Source organism: Neophocaena asiaeorientalis, unplaced genomic scaffold (genome assembly GCF_003031525.2).
Source record: "Neophocaena asiaeorientalis asiaeorientalis breed wild unplaced genomic scaffold, Neophocaena_asiaeorientalis_V1.1 scaffold489, whole genome shotgun sequence".
Classification (NCBI taxonomy): domain Eukaryota; kingdom Metazoa; phylum Chordata; class Mammalia; order Artiodactyla; family Phocoenidae; genus Neophocaena; species Neophocaena asiaeorientalis.
The window spans coordinates 2,119,913-2,134,847 of NW_020174791.1; the positions used below are offsets into that span (position 1 = coordinate 2,119,913).

General features: G+C 63.5%; 1 protein-coding gene across 1 annotated transcript in view; it reads right to left on the minus strand.

The window, feature by feature from the left end:
* The window catches only part of PRDM16 (PR/SET domain 16), a 217,416-nt gene that overhangs the window by 17,930 nt on the left and 184,551 nt on the right, over positions 1-14,935 (minus strand). Inside the window, 5 exon segments of the mRNA XM_024760246.1 lie at positions 3-66; positions 2,899-2,986; positions 6,341-7,754; positions 12,430-12,583; positions 13,036-13,223. Coding sequence (XP_024616014.1) covers positions 3-66; positions 2,899-2,986; positions 6,341-7,754; positions 12,430-12,583; positions 13,036-13,223 — 1,908 coding nt within the window.

The following is a 14,935-nucleotide window of genomic DNA, read 5'->3' on the forward strand; positions in this document are numbered from 1 at the left end:
GCCGGATTCCGCCTTCATGGCCGCAAAGCTCTCCAGCTTCTCAGTCATGGTCTCGATGGCTGACATCTGTTGGCAGGAGGGCAGGAGAGACTGTGGGGCACCCCCGAACCGTCCCCTCTTTTGACGCACGGGAACCCGCCCCCACGGGCATCTGGGGGTCCTGGATGACCGAGCACGTCACGGGCCCCCAGGACAAGGAGGTCGTCACTGGAACCCATGGTCTCCTCCTTCTTCTTGACCACTGGGCTAGGTTCTTTCACTTTCTGCGGCCAGCCCTGCTCTTGTCCTTGCCTGGAACCCCGTCACAGTCCAGGGTCTAGGCTGGGGGAGCTGCAACTGACCTTCCCCAGCCAACCTGCACTGGTTGAGAAGTGGGCGATGCAGGCTGCCGACACTTGCAATTACACAGCCCTTTACTTTGAAACAAGCCAGCAAAGCCCTGCTGGCTCGACTCCCGGCCAGCACTCCGGATGGCTAGTTTGGGTTATAGACAGAATTACATCCAATTTTTTTTTTTTTTTGGAGTGGTGAAAAATTGATAGCTACCTGAATCAATCTCAGGTTAAAACATAAATCACGAGCCTGAGGCACTACCAGCACCTAGCGGCAGCAGGCCATAATTGCGGGCAAAGTGCTAAAAGGAAATTCAACGGCCCAAGGTTGGATTCCACTAACTAAATGTTCGTAATGATAACTCCAACGTGACATGGCACAGGACACGGTGACACAGGCAAGAGGGGCTGCCTCTCTGCTCCTCGGAGATGCCAAGGCGTTGCCTGGGGAGGAGAAAGGAGTCACCTCCTCCTGGCATTGGTCATTTCCAGCTGGCGGGCAGGGTTCTGATCAGAATCCCAGGCTGCACCTGCCCTGAGGCCCTGGGGCTGGGGGACAGGAGAGGGGAGGGGGGGATGCACTCCCCCAGAGAGTGCCCGCTGCAAGCCAGGCCCCACGGGAGGGATGAGAGCAGAAAAGGAAGAGCTTTCATTATGCCCCGAGCCCCTCAAGGTTTAGGCTGGGGAACAACCGACTGGTTCCAATAAAACACCAGAAAGGGGTTTACAAACAGAAAATGGGGTCCATCCTAGTGGCTGAGGCCTCTCTTGACCCTGGGCTGCCGCCTGGGCCCTGGCCAGCTCTGTCCAGTTGCAGGGCTTTGGGCCTCGCCATCCTCGTGGGGCAGGCACGCTCCCCATCAGATGCACACGATGCTTCCAGCCGTGGGTGGCCCCACCCATCCCCACTGATGGACAGATGGACACGGCCTTGCCCCTCAGCTGCCGTCCAGCCTCTCATTTAGCCCCTCCACGGCCTGGATGGTGGGACCTGGGCAAACAGACTGCTCACCTGCTCGTGGGTCTCAGTTGTGGCCACAGCCGTGGGAGGCCCTGGGACTCTCCACCGCCCCAGACTCCCCAGGACCCCAGAGGTGGTGTGGGCAGTGGGCTGGCAGGACTGCCTCACCCCGCACCCCACGCACCTGCACGTCAGGCCTCGGCGATGAAAGGCCCCGGCAAGGTCCCGCCAGGCGGCTGACCAGTGCAGCCTGGCGTCTTCGTGCAGCGGTGCCCCCTAGACTTTGTAGAGGCCACAAGTTCTCCTGTCCGACTGACGGTCTGACCTCGGCCCATTTAATCAGGTGACTTACTAGTCCTCTCTCCCGCCCCCACCCCTGGCTCTGGGCCCACGGGCAGGCAGCAGGGCTGGCAGGTGGGGGGAGCGGGCAGCAGGCACAATGGGCAGCCGGGCCCCCGCCAGGCCCCTCTTCCTCAGGCCTGGGAGGGTCCGGCCTGCCTGGCCCGCTCCTGCTGATCAGATATTCCCGGCCCAGCTCCTGCACAAACACAAACACAGGATGTGCCTGGCTGGCCTGCCGGCTTTTTCCAGCCGGTCCTGAGGAAATCAGGGGAAGTTCTTAACCAAACTCCGAGGCCCCAGCAAGACAATGGGAGGCTCTAAGTTTAGCTGTGAACCCAGGCAGGGCACAGGTTCCACAAACCGGGGGGTTTGTGCCAGGCGGGAAACTCAGAGCAAGAGAACAATGCCCGGGTCTGGAGTCTGGGTCCAGGCCTCTCCCACAGCTCAGCCCCCCGCCCCTCCGGCTGGGACAGGGGAGGCCCGTGGCTCTGGAGAGGGCGCTGGGTCCCAAGCAGTGAGGACAGGTGGGCACCGGGGCAGGGAATCAGGGGGACTCCGCCGGCCCTGCCGCTTACCCCCGCTTCTGCCACCTCTCCGCACCCACCCCTTGGGAGGACGCGGCCAGGGGGACGCAGGAGTGCCTGTAGGCTTGGTGGGGTCTGCGGCCACTGCCCAGACTTGGGGGTTCTCTTTCCCAGACCCCTGATTCTAGTCTTGACAGGCGGCCTCTCCACCCTCTGCATCCCCGGGTGAGGGCGGTCCCCCTGCCCACTGCCCCCCGGGACGCCCTGCCCTTGACGCCAGTCCCTCTGCTGCTGTCCTGCTCCCTACTGCCTCTGCCCCCGGCACTCAGGCTCTTCTTCTCCTGCTCTTCTCCCTTAAGGATCCCCAAGTCCCTCGTACCGGAGAGACTGCTGGCGTCCACACCTCCCCTGCTCTCTCGTGTCTATTCTCCCTACATTCAAAATTCTTGTGTTTGCTCCATCCAATCTGCTGCCCACTGCCCCATGCAAGTTCACTCCCCCTCCTAGAGCTTGAGCTGCAGGTCAATGGGGCCCCTTGTGGACCGGGGCCCTTGGCTGCCTCTGAAGGACCCACAGGGTGCCCCCACAGAGAACCACCCTCCTTCCTCACCTGTCCTGGCCCTTCCCATCCTCCCCAGCCTCAAAGGGACCTGTGGGTCTTCAGGGACGGGAAGCGGAGACCCTCCTGGGGTGTGCACCTTGGCCCGTATGGACCTTGGGGCTCCTGGCTGGGCCTTACCTGGGGGTGGAAGAGCAGTGGGGACGGCCGCAGGTACTTCTCCTTAAGGGCTCCCACCGGGTCGGTCACCTTCCGCTTCTCCACCCTGCTGGACAGCAACACAGAGGGTTACGGACCCCACCGAGCGGCCCAGCGCTGGGCGGGGAGGGGCTGTGGCCCCCGCCCTTCTGGGCGCCCACCCGTGCCCCGTCGGTCATGAGCTGGGGGGCCACCACGGCGGCCCAGCTTCCATGTCCCCTGTGGCCACGTCCCACCTGACGCTGTGGAGACGTCTGTGACCCAGCCTCACAGTCGCCTGCCGAGCACGAGCTCCCCATCACCACGCCCAGGTCTGGACCCTTTTGAGTCTCCCCATTGTCCACCCCTCCCCCCCAGCTGCTGGCACCCAGGCACGTGACGAACACTTGATGCTGGAGCCAGGAACCTTCTGAAGGGCCCGCGTGCGCCAGCCTCTGCCAACTGGCCTGTCAGCCCAGCGAGGGCTCCCCCGAAGCAGAATGTGGAGCATGCGGGGGCTGCCGCCTACACCCCACGTCCCTCTCCCTCCCGGCCCACGGCACGGGCACTCTGCCCGACGGGGCGGATACACACGAGTGACCCGTAGGTCTCTATCCTGGGGAGGCTGCAGGGCCTCCCCGCGGCAGCCAGGCAGGGTCTACCTAAAACCTCAAGACAGCTACTGGAGGTGACAATTCTAGAACATTCCCCAAATGCCAGGACAACTGTCAGTCACAAGTGGAGGAGGTGGCCACCCCTCCTCTCCCTGACCCCTCCTCTACTGTGTCCCAAGGACGCCTCCCTCAGTTTCCCCTGGGGGAGCGTTGAGATTTACAAAGTGGGATTTGGCGAGGCCTGCCACCTCCCCACAGGCAGCCACAGCTGCGGTGACCCGCCGCCTCGCTTGCCCAGGGCCACGCTCCCGTCCCTCTTAGGCTCAGCTCTGCCCCCAGGGGACTGGCTGGGGCCTTGACCGGAGCAGGACGGGGATGGCCGCAAGGACAGGGGCCCAAGGGTGGGAGCACCCGGGGAGCGCAGGCGGCCACAGGTGAGCCCACTGAGACCCCAAGCCGGTTCCAAGGGGAGGAGGTGGTCTCCACGTGGGAAGTTGGCTTGAGGGGCACCCCGCTTTGCAGGGCTTAGCAGAGGCCCTGTTCAGAGCTGCACTGAGTTGGCCTTTCAACAAGGCCCCCTTGGGGGCGTGGTGTGGCCCGAGAGGAAGGGGCCCCACGTCGGGGGGTTGTTAAATGTCGCCTTCTGCCTTTTCCCGACTTCTGTGTCTAGCGACAGCCCAGCAGGCTGCTCCGAGCGACCCCCGCCAGCTGACCCCACAGGCCCCAGGGGACACGTGCTCTTCCAAGGCACGTGGCTTTTGTCACCACACCGTCCCCAGCCCATCTTGCAGAGACAGGAGCACATGGCGGTGAGAGGGGCTGGAAGGCTGGGGGGTCGCCAGCCTGGCGGTGTTAGGGCTCCTCCACCCTGGGGGAGGGAGGATTGTGGGTATACGTCCACAGTCACTGCCGGGGCGTGGCCTGTGGGGAGTTTCGCTGGAGTCACCCCAGAACCATCCAGGAGCTGAGGGGACCCTGTCTCCTAGCCCTGGGCCAGCCTGTTAACAGGCAGTGACAGTCGCCCACACCTTCACTTGGAGGTGAATCTTCCCGACACCATGAGTGTTTATCTTGACTAGGCTTGGGGGGCGGTGGGGAGAAAATGTGGAGCTAATCCACTCTCGGGCATTTTGCTGGTGCCTGTGTATAAAGCTGGGGGCCCGGCAGCCCTCCACCAGCCACTGTACGCTAAATCCTGAGGGCAAGAGCCTGGCACACGCCGGCCGGGTCTTGGAGGAGCTCGGACAGGACCCGGGTTGGGGCGTCTGTGGCCAGTTCCTGCCTTGGGGCCCAACTGGCTGCTCCCCCAGCTTCCAGAAAAAGGCCCAAGGCCCTAAACCAGGCCTGGAAGTGGGAGGAGAGGGGCACAGGAGGAGAGCTGGGACGGGGCGGACAAGGACGCCAGGGCCTGAGCAGCCACAGTTAACCGAGAGCCTCTTGCAGGCCTGCTGGCTCCAACTCTGGAGGCCTGACAGCAGAGTCCCTCCCTAGGTCTCCAATCCTGACCCCCTCCTCTGCACAAGGGCGGCTCCTCCCGGGGGGGCATCCTCCCTCAAGCCCCAGGTGTCTCCTGGCTCCCCATGGGTCCCGGAGATTCTTATTCTAACTGGCAGGTGCCCCCTGGGCCTTTGATGGCTATGTTCACCCCAGAAACCCGATGAGCTGCTGTCAGCAAACCATCCATGGATGGCGTGTTCTTAAAGAGAGACCCAAGGGGGGCATTTTTCATGTTTCCTGTGATGACGCCAGCAGGACCTGGCAGGAAACGGGACCGGCAGCAGACACAGGCCGGCCAGCGCCCCAGGCGAGCATGGAGGGCGGGTCCCAAGTCGGCGCCAGGGGGCGGAGCAGGAGACTGGCCCATCGCCCTCGCCAGCAGCTCCGCCACCATTTCTTTCCACTGCACCTTTAGCAGAGGTGACCTCACCTGCACACCCATCCCCAGGCCCTGCCTGGCCCCTGGGGAATAGCAGGCACGCAAGCCCTCAAGGCGGCCACACGCTCCCTGAATGCCCGTGGGGACACGCTTACGTGTGTGCACGCGGGCCCCTCCCACACAGAGCCGTGGGCCTGTATCAGGGGCCGAGCCAACACGCCTGCCTGCCTGCCCCTCCAGGCCCCCTCCCAGGCCCGTCCACGGGCACAGCCCCCTCCTCAGGGCTCAGCCTGCCCAGCACCCCCAGGACCTAACAAACCCGCCTGACCAAACCGTGCCCAGAAGCCGGGGAGGGGGATTCAATTGGCCCCTCGCTGGGAAGGTGCCAGAGGAATGGGACACTGCTTTTTGGCAAAACTTCCAAAGCTTCCTCCTTCCTTCCTCCCCCTCCTCCCGCTGGGAACCAGCAGCTCGTCCTCTGGTCTCCCCTGGGCCACCAGAAGCCCCAGCTGTGGAGCAGCCATAGGGAAGCAGGGACGCTGAAGCAGAGGGAAGAGCCGGGAGTGTCATGGGCAGAGTCTGTGCAGAGAAGGTGGCTGGAGCCTCCAGCGGGTGGATGTCTGGGGTGGAGTCTGAGGGCAGGCTGCTGGGGGTTGGGGGGAGGTAAGGGCTCGAGAGAGGATGGCGGGGGTCCCCCAGTGTCTGTCAGCGAGAGGGAGCCAGGGGTGCCCAGAAGACCCCACCAGCTGCCCACCCCAGGAAAGGGCTGAGCCGGGCATGGGCCCCAAGTGGCACGGACACCCCAGAGCCGAGGTGCCTGCTGACGCTGCAAAGGCAGAGGGAAGAAGCCTGGGGGGGCAGGCGAGAGCGTCCCCTCCCGCCGCCGCACCCACCTGGCGGCCCACCTGGGTGGCGGCCCCTCTGGAGAGCGGGTGAGGGCGGGGCATGTTAATACCTGTAGATGGGGTCCATGAAGAAGGGCGACGGCCTGGCGTAGTGCAGGGCCGGCTGCTGGGGCAGCTGTGCCGGGCATGCCTTGGGCGGCCCCTCACCGGCCCCCAGCCTGCGCTCGCCGTACACGTGGTTCTTGCGGGGCTCCCGGGTCCCTCCGTTCTGGCTGGCGCGCACGCGGCTGCCGATGCTCAGGTCCAGCGGCTGCTCCTCACCGGACGCCGGGGCCGGGGGCGCCTTGGGCGCCGGCAGGACAGGCCTGGCCTCTTTGGGTTTGGTGGTGAGGTCGAAGGGTGACTCGGCGCTGGGGCCACCGGCCTTGAGGGCGTCCCGGGGCGACTTTGGCTCGGCCTTGACCAGCAGGCTGTGCGCGAGGGCACGGTCTGTGAAGGGGTACAGGGAGTGGGGGAAGTTGGGCAGGAACTGGAAGGGGAACACGGAGTGGTAGGGCAGTGCGCCCAGCTTCTTCTCCTGCACGCCCATGAAGCCGGGCCCGAAGTACTTCTCGGCGATGGACGCAATGGCCTTGATGGAGTCGCCCGCGGCGCCCGACGCTGTCAGCAGCTGCTCCTCGGGCGGCGGGAAGAAGTGCTGGGAGTAGAAGACGGGCACCTCGCCGGCGCTCTCTGGGGCGCCGGGCGCCGCCACGCCACCGCCGAGCTCGCGCTTGCCCTCGGCCACCTTGCCCCTGTCCGTGGTCTTGTCGCGATCGCTGTCCACGTCGCTGTCCAGGTCGGAGCCCGTGCCTGTGGTTGTGTCCAGGTCAGTCCCGGTTGTGGTGTTGATATCCTCGAAGTCACTGCCGTCTGACAGGTCGCTGCCCCGGGGCTTGAGCTTGGTGCCATATGCGTCCTCCAGGCGGCTCTCCGGCTTCTCCTCGGGCCCCACGGCCACCGTGGCGCCCTGGCTGCTGCTGCCGATGGCGGAGACGAGGGGCAGGGCCGGGTTGCCCATGGGGCTGGGGAGCTTGGCGTCCTGCGTGTGGTTCCGGGGGCTCTTGAGCAGCGGCATGGGAGGTAGCAGGGGCGGCCGGGGGTAGAGGGACGGAGGGAAGACGCCCGGGAAGCCGGGCGTGAGCGCGGGGAAGGCGGGGGGCGCCGCCGAGAAGGGCAGGCTCCCCGGGTGCGGCCTGGAGGGGAAGTACTCGTTGAAGCCCAGGCTGGCGTGGTTGAGGCTGGGGGGCGGCTTGGCCTTGTCCATCATGGGGCTGGGGGTCAGGGGCAGGCCCGGAGCGAAGATGCCGCCCGGCGTGTAATGGTTCTTGCCCTCGCAGAAGCGCCGGTGCTTGTTGAGGGAAGAGGTAGTGCTGAACATCTGCCCGCAGTCCTTGCACTTGATCTGCGTGCGGCAGTCGGCGTGCATGCGCTTGTGTCGGCACAGGTTGGAGAACTGCGTGTAGGACTTGTGGCAGACCTCACCTGAAACGTCAGCAGAAGCGAAGAGCGGCAGCTGTGAAATGATGGAAGCCCTGCACTGCAGGCTCCCGGGGCTGGTGGGACCGGGGCGCTCTGGCCTCGGTGACCGGGAGCAGCGTGTGCTCAGGGTACGTGAGCGTCTGTGTGTGTGTGTGTGTGCACGCGCGGGCATACGTGTCACTGTGTGTACCTGCATACGTGCCCACACGTGTATGCGTGCGTGCGTGTGCGGACACGTGTCCGTGGACGCACGTGTGCTTATGTACACACGTGTCACGCACGAGTGTGTGTTCACACACGTGTGTACATACTTCAGGTGTGTACGTCATACCTGTGTGCCTGCACGCGCGTGCGCACGCATACGTACAGATGCGCGTGTGCCCGACCTGGGACTGGCCTCTGGTGACCAGCACGGATTGGCGAGGACACTCCCGTGCCTTCCCGGGGATCCTGGGCCAACCTGGGTAGGTCTCCAGCTGCCTCGACCTCCTCTGCTGGAGAAAGGGGCCCTGCCGCTCTTTGTGCCCTCCTACCCCCATGAGTTTGCCATGTGGTGCCAAGGCCTTCAGAATCGTTCCCAGAGACAGACAAAGTCGTGGCACGCCATCACGTCTGCAGCTGCACCAGCCGCCCAGGACACCCATCCACCCTCCCTGCCATGTCAGCCACGCTGTTCCAGCCGGGGCGAGGGAAACACCGACCCCCGGGCTAGGTCTCCCACTTTGTAAAGTTTAAAATGCTCTCTGCTTTCTGCCCTCTTTCTGTCCCAGGCCCTGTGACCTGCACCGAGGATGGGAAGGCCCCAGGAGGGACCGGCCCCTTGGGGTTCCTAGTCCTGGAGGCTGGGCTTTGGGAGCACGGGTCCTGGCTGTGTGAGGTCACCGTCTGGGGGTGGCCTGAAGGTGGAGATGGGAGGGGAGCCACGTGGAGAGGGCTAGTTCCACGTTTGAGAAAATCGAAACCTCTCTAAACTGGGATGGAGAGGCCACACCAGCTCTGGTTGCCAGACGCCTCTGCTCTTAACAGGAGAGGGTGGTGGCGGCCGAGGCCAAACGCCAGGACCCAGAGGCCCTGGGGACCCAGTCTCGGCCATTTTCCCAACGGCCTGTGAGCTGAGTGTCGGCCAACTGCCAGTTTTTCTTTCTGCTCTTGTTTTTCTACCCAGCCAAGGGAGGAATGAACACACGCACACGCACACACACGCATGCATGCACACACATGCATGCACACACACACACACGCACACGCTGTGTGTGTCTCTCTCTGCAGGACGATTTGCTTCTTAAATGCAGCCCCAGTGGAAACAATGATTTCCGTGCATTTCTTGCTCACCGCACTCTCCACTGCCTGATGTCACACGATTCCAGCTGGGAGCGCTGGCCCTCAGGTGATCCTGTCCTTTAATCACAATATCTATTTATATTAACGGCTCTGCCTTCCTGGTCGTCTGGCTTGGCGGGATGTTTTCAAGGCTGACGGAGAAGAGCACTGCCCCATTTGATGAAATCTGCCCATTTTGGGAGGCGGCTGGTGCAGAGAGGCTGTGCCACAGATGGTCTATAAATACCCACAGGCCTCTGCCAGCCCTAGGGGGAGAAAGGCCGCTCCCCAGCTCGGGGCACCTGGCCAGACCAGTGATACCCTGCTGTATCCCCAGCCCCCAAAGAGGCTCTGTGACACCCTCTGCCCCCCACAGCAGGCCTCTGTGGCACCTCGTTAGTGGCTGCTGCCATCCTGAGCTTGGAAACTGGCCTTGAGCAGGCTCCCACCCAAGGCAGCTCTCAGGAGGGGCCCCTGGGGCCAGTGGCCATGCCTGGGCACAGGGAGCCTGGGACCCTTGCTTTCTACCCACCCACTCACATGATAAAGGGATCCTGCAGAGATGCTGGGGCTACAGAGAGGCCTCTGGGAGACTGAGGTCCTTGGAGAGGCAGGTCCTGGCCCTGGGATGGCTGACCGCTGGCTTAGAGCCGGTGATGGGAGGTGGCTGCCTGCAGGGGCTGGGAAAGGCCTGGGCAGCCCACGGTGAACTGGACGTGGGACCAGCGCCTCGTGGATGGTGCCCCAGGCCCTGCTGGGATGCAGAGGGGCCCTGGCCAGTACTTATTCTGATCAGCAGTTTCTTTTCCTGTAGGGTATGTGCAGGGATGCACACACACACATGCACACACATGCACATGTACATACTCACTCCTAAGAAGGTCCTTTCTAAAAAGTGCCCACAGAAGCCTGTCTGCCTGTGTGCGCGGATACACCCTCGCCCCGACCCCTCACACTTGAGTTTCCCGATGCAAGACACCCCACCGGGAGATTATGCTACCTTGGGCTATGTGGTCAGTGAGGCTGGGACTTGGGGCAGGTTTTGGTGCCCATCGTGTGTGTTGTGTGTGGGCGCCCGGGGGCCGCCCGGCGGGGGATGGAGCCCGTGCACGAGTGACCGGCCGCCGTGAGCCCTTGCTCCCCCAGTGGCCCATCTTTTCTCAGAAGCGCTGTATCATTTACCCTCTGCTCATTTGTTCGCAGTTTCTTTTCCAAACCTGACCCCCTCAACCAAAGGATGCTCTGTCCTGGTCGAGAGGACGCGCAGGCCGATGTTCACATCTAAGCTAACTTCGAACATTTGCATCTCCCTCTCATACGTGGCACCTGGCCAAGTTTGGGGTTTTCTCTTTCGCTTTACCCCCTTGGCCGAAAGCCAAGGCCCAAGGTGGGCACGGGGCACAGACGAGAGGCGGAGGGCTGCTGATAGCCGGTGGGGCCCGTCCAGGCTGCCCCGTGTCCTCCCCATCTGCACACAGAGTCCATGCAGGCAGCGGAAATGGTGGGCTCGGACCCTTCCCGACTGCTGAGGTTCCCAGAACTTACGCTGTGACTACAATCCAACAAGACTTCACAAAGCCCATTTGCATGCCCAGAGAAGCAATGACTTGTAAGCCTGTGTGCAAGTTTCCTCTCCTAGCTTTGCGGAAAAGCTTAGAAACCTATGATAGATGCACTCATGTGCGCTTCCTCCCACAGAGGGACTTGCTGGGACGCTCATCCTGGAAGCAGGATATGCACCAGGCCCAAAGCCCCGGCCCCCAGCCTCTACTCCCACCCAGCTCACTCCTTCCCGGCCCCTCCCAGAGGGAATGGGCCCTGCTCCCATCGAGACTCGGATGATCTTTCCAGGGTCTGCAGGTGAAAGGGGTGGTGGGTAAGAGGACGGTGGCCCCAGTGAGGTGGCCACCAGGCAGAGCGCTCTCTCCCTTTGCTTCCTGGACCAAGGGAGCAGGTGACCCAGGCAGGCCGCGGGCTCAGTCACCTCTAGCAGGACAGCTGGAAGCTTGGGCTCGAGGCAGTGGGCAGGAGGGGGCTCAGCCTCAGCTATTCAACAAAGGCCCGAGAAGCCAGTCAGCATGGCCTCTCTGGGGCAGGAGTCCAGGCCTGCACAAGCCCCAAGTCGGTGAAAACACCCAGAGCCCAGTCTTCCAGCTCCCAGAGTCACCCCTGACACACACAATGACATGCTGGAGCCCGAGAGGCCCCAGGCTGCCCAGTCTGGGCTCAAGAGCCAGGCCCCTGGAGCTGGAATCCGGGCTCTGCCGCCGAGCCTTGAGGGCCTGGTCATTTAACGTTTCCACGTGTTTCCTCCTCTGTCAGCTCCCTTCAGTTGGACATAGTGTGGCCCCTGCTCTGTAAGATTTTGGAAGGATGCTGTGAGGTCACGTGTGTGAAATGACAGCTAGCACAGTCTCGTGTGGACGATGAGTCAGTGCTGTGTTGGCATGAACCGTGACTCCGCAAAACCTCGTGTGAAATGAGACTTGGCGCAATGCTAGGCAGAGAAGAACCTTCAGTATCTTCCAGTATCCCGAGAACCAGGGTCATACCCCCGCGGTGGCCCACCAGAGCCCCAGCCCCAACCCCTGTGACCTCTGACCCCTCTCTCCCCAACCTCAAGGCCTCTGTGCTCACAGCCCCCCGTCGCGAGCCCTCTCCCCAGGCACCCCCTTGGTTCACCCCCATGCCTCCTCCAGCCCTCTGCTAGGACGCCTCTCGCCCAACAGGCCGTCCTGACCTCCCAGCACGTGGACAGGACAGCACCCACCTGGACGCCTGGAGAGCCTCCTGACCCTGCACTCCCGCCTGCCCCCCGACCCCGCGATGTGCCCGTCACGTGTGCTGTTGTGATCTGTATGGCTTAGCCTCTGTCTTCTCCACTGGCAGGTAAAGCTCCGTGAGGACAGGGGTCCAGTTATTTACAGCTAGCCCCGGCTGCCCGGGTCAGGGCAGGCACACAGCCCGGGCTCCCCAAAGGCTGCTGGGGGGTGAACAGCAGAACCTGGGGGGCAGCAGTGGGACCATCATATACCTGCTGGAGCTCAGGGCGGCACGTGCGTGCGGGGAAGAGGAGGGGAAGTGGGGGGCGGTGGGCTGCCGGGTCCTTCTGCAGGACCCGGATTTCCTCACCACCCACTGCCCACCTCCGGCCACTGGAGGGGCGAGCGAGGGGGAGGAACCAAGGAGGGCAGCCAGGCCTGGGCTTCTCACGGCAGAGGTGTCAGCAGCTGCCACGAGTGTTTTCTGGACAGACGGGGTCCCGCGGGTGGGGAAGAGCCTGGGGTTTTCAAGCCTTGGCCTGACCCCCAAACGCCCCCACCTCACGGGCTGGAAGCCAGGCTGGGGGGCCACTCACATATGAAAGGTTTGACGGTGCTGTGGATGTGTTTGTGCTGCTTGAGGCCCGAGGACGTGGCGAACGTCTTCCCGCAGTCGGGGCAGGCGTGGGCCCGGGCGCCCACGTGCTGGGAGCGGATGTGCCGCTGCAGGTTGCTGGGGTCCGTGAACACCTGGGGACACAGACACCGGCGAGTTACTCCCCACCTGTTGCTTGCTCCCCTGCGGGCCTGGGTCTGGCCATGGGATGGGGGTCTCCCTGGCTGCTCTGCCCCTGCACTGAGCCTGGCCCGGCGGGTCTCTGCTGCAGTGGTGACCCCCTGCACGGCTTTCAGTGAGCCGTCAGGCCTCCCTTGACTGTGTTTCTTCAACGATAATTCTCGAGAGAACTGTCACCCTGAAGATGCTTGAGACAGGACCTCAGAAGCGGTCTTAAGCTCCAGTACTTTGACCCATGACAGCCTGTCCTGCCACGTTGGCAGGAACCCTGAGAGGACCCAGGTCTGGCCCCGGGCCCTCCCCTGCTGTGCTACCCAGCCCACTTCCACTCTTCCCCAAACGACTCGGGAGCCCGTCACATCACCTGCATCTCGACAATGGGGGCGGGGCCGGGCGACTACGTTACCTTCACACAGTTTTCACATTCGAAGCGCTTGCCACTGTCGTGGGACATCTGGTGGCGGATGAGGTTGGACTTCCAGTTGAAGGCCTTGGGACACTGGTCACACTTGTACTCTCGCTCCTCTGTGTGGACGACCATGTGCTGCTCCAAGCTGCGCACAGTGGACGGGGGTCACTGTGGGTCCCCCACCTGCCCGCTGCCCAGGAGGGAAGGGCCTCAGCCCAGCACGGCCTGCTCCCGGCGGCCCCTTGGAGCCCCTGCCACTGCCTCCTGCTCAGAGGGCAGAGTGAGGTCTGGCAGCCGGTCTATCTCCCCCCTGGACAGGGCAAAAGGGGATGGACGGGAAGGCACGGCCTTCCCACGTGGAATGGGGGGGAAGCCAGTGCGTGGACAGAGCTCGGGCCCTCACCCAGGACCACCCCCGAGGCACCCAGCGGCAGGCGGGGTCCCAGCTCAAAACAACTTTCACCTTGACGCTAACCCTGGGCCTAAGAAAAACAGGGTCTGGAGACTTCCAACACTGGCACGAGCCCCAGAGCGGGGACGAGGCCCAGGAGACCCAAGGCCACCCCTCTGAGTGACCTGGGGTTGCTCGCCGGCCAAGCCAGACCGAGAGGCTGCCCGCCATGCACACACCATGGAGGTCAGCGGGGAGTGAGGGCCGGCGTTCTCCAAAGGAGATGTGATAGGCGGGGCGGGCACAGCTGCTGGGCAGGGGCTGCTGCACTTGGACGAACCAGCAGCTTGGAGCCCCCTCCTCTCGGGGGACGTCCTGCTTCTCCTCCTGTCCCAGGTATGACCGTTAATCTTCATGAACGAGGCAGCAATGCATCATGGCCCGTTAATTACGGGGCCCAGCCATCCATTTAGATCAGAAACGCCTGGTTCTCGAGCACCGGGCAGATTGTAGCTTTTCCCCTGTTGTTAATTGTGATTTATGTGTTTATGTAAAGAAAACACGGACCCTCTTGAGCGGCGCTTACCGCCAAGGGCCTCAGTCGGGATTTGCCCAAACTCTTATTTTCTCAGTCATCCGTTCAGGGTGGAGGATTTCCCGTCCCCAGGGGGCTGTGACAGGACTGGCATCCAATTCTCCGCAACCCCACAGCCAGTTAGTGACCTGATGGGGTTTTACTCTGACTTTGCAGGGCTGCCCTGGAGGATATTCTCAGAGGCAGAGGAGGGGCGCACATTGGGAAGGTCTTCACTGGTCCCTGGAACACTGGGACTGCCCGGCCTGCTTCTCCCCACATGGGTCCCCGGGGCCCTGCTCCCAGGGGCTAGGGAGGCCACGTCCGGCCATCACACAGCTGGCCTGGCATCTGTGCCCACGTCTGTGAAGTCTCCGGGACAGGTGGGGGGCCCCAGGGGAAGCAGAGGCTGGAGCCTGGGGTGGGGGTGAGGGGACCCCGGGGGCCCTTTCCTACTCCTGCCCACTGTCTGAGAAGTGTGTCCGAGGGCCAGGCGCTCCAGGAAGCCCCTGGGCGGCATCCCGCAGCCTGGTCCTGGACCTCACCACGGAAGTGGCCCTGGGGCCTCACCCCTGTCTGTCTCCACAACTCGGCCCTCACCCCAGGATGGTGGGGCCAGTGGTGGGTGGCTCGACCTGGTGACTTGCGGCTCCTTCGTGGAGGGGGGGCTCTGACCCGGGGCCTGGCCTTTATGGTCAGAACAGTGACCACCGGTGGCCTCCAACCACCAGCTGGCGGGCCTGCTCTGTCCCCAGGGGCAGATGAGCTGGCCAGGGTACCTACCCCTGAGGTATGTCTCCACCTGTCCTTGGAGCTTTGGGCCTGTCAGCCTGGGCAGGCCTGAGGGGTCAGGGGTGACCTCTGCCCTTCTCAGGGCTTCCTCTGTGCCCCCAGGGCCCGCTGACCCTGCCGTCCTTGACTGGCTCCTGGGG